The sequence below is a fragment of the Bison bison genome, unplaced genomic scaffold, assembly GCF_000754665.1.
Source record: "Bison bison bison isolate TAMUID 2011002044 unplaced genomic scaffold, Bison_UMD1.0 scf7180017845634, whole genome shotgun sequence".
In the NCBI taxonomy this organism is placed as follows: Eukaryota; Metazoa; Chordata; class Mammalia; order Artiodactyla; family Bovidae; genus Bison; species Bison bison.
The window spans coordinates 987-2,339 of NW_011476207.1; the positions used below are offsets into that span (position 1 = coordinate 987).

A 1,353-nucleotide genomic window follows, 5' to 3' on the forward strand; every position below is an offset into this window, starting at 1 on the left:
CCCCCCCAGCCTCCGCCCCCAAGGGTGAAGTCCCGCGGCCACAGATGTGAACACAGCATGGCCAGCTGGTCCCTGAGCAGCAGCCCTGGGGGCTGGGGCCCGGGGCAGGGCTGGGACCCCCCAGGAGCAGCATGGGGGGCTTGTCTTGAGAGCCGTCGTTGAGGCCCACTGACCGCAGGCATGTCCTTGCTCAGGTGGACGAGGAGGCTGCCCTGGAGCAGGCCGTGAAGTTCTGTCAGGCCCACCTCGGGGCTGCCGCCCAGAGGCAGGTAAGCGTGGCCCCACCCGTGCCAGCCGCCTGGTGTGTGGCACGCAGCCCCAGGCTGCAGGCTGGGACTGTCCCTGTGGTCGGGGGGCCCAGGGCAGGTGGGCGGCAGGCAGCTGAGCCTCAGGTCCTGAGGGAGGGACACAGGGTGGGGCCCAGACCCCGGCGCTGAGTGCGGGCCGCGTGAGGGTCCCGTCACCCCTGCAGCCCCCCAAGCCCGGGCACGGTCCCCGCCCCGTGGACCTCGCCTGCGGAGGCGGCTCCTCGGCATGGAGGTGGCACTGGGGTGGGCCAACGGGAGCCCACAGGCAGGGCCCAGCCTCTGTCCAGCCTCCTTTGTCTGGGAAAAGCTGGCTGTGGGGCCGGGCTGGGGCAGGGCCGGCTCAGGTGACCCCGGAAGGTGGAGCTGGCCACAGGCTGGTCTTGGTGTGGTCTCTCGGTCTCCAGGGCTAGCCTGGCCACCCCACTCCACCCCAGCAGCAGGAGGGCAGGGACCCCACTCTCACTTTCTGCCCCTGGGGGACAGGTCTTGTCTCGCCCGCCCTCCTGCTGGAGGTCCACTGGAGTGGCAGGGGCGTCCACACCAGTAGATCCAGGGACGGGGCACCTCCCGGAAAGCAGATGTCAGGACAGACGGGGTCAGGGTGGGGCGCCAGGTGCCCCCAGGACGCTTGAAGTTCCTGCAGCCTCGGGCCAGGGTCCCCCTGGCGATTCAGAGGGGACAGTGGGCCCAGGGCCGGGGCTCTGCCGCTGGGCACCGTGCGGGGCCCCTGCCCCACCTCACAGCTGCCTGCGCAGAGCCGTGGCCGTCACCCCCCGAAGTGGGGGGCTTCAGACGAGCAGGGAGCTGTGTGCCTGCGGGCGGGAGGCCCCGGAGGGCCCGGCTCCCTGAGGGCCGAAGGGCTGTGTGGGGGGCTTTGGGGCTGCAGCCTTGAGCCTGGGAACCGCCTCCAGCAGACCCCGCATCACTCCCACTCTGAGGCCCTTCCCACCAGTGGCCTTGGGAGGTCACTCTCCAGGACTGACCTGTGCTGCAGCCGCCGCCTTGGGTGCCCCCGTCCTGTGCCCCAGCTCCCAGCTGCCACATC

At 71.5% G+C, this 1,353-nt stretch overlaps 1 protein-coding gene across 1 annotated transcript in view; it reads left to right on the top strand.

Moving 5' to 3' along the window:
* Positions 1 to 534: 534 nt before the first annotated feature.
* LOC104985818 (calcineurin-binding protein cabin-1-like) overlaps positions 535 to 1,353 on the top strand; it is a 4,200-nt gene continuing 3,381 nt past the window's right edge. The window contains exons 1-2 of the mRNA XM_010836203.1: positions 535 to 551; positions 1,052 to 1,086. Coding sequence (XP_010834505.1) covers positions 535 to 551; positions 1,052 to 1,086 — 52 coding nt within the window. The remainder of the gene's footprint in view (positions 552 to 1,051; positions 1,087 to 1,353) is intronic.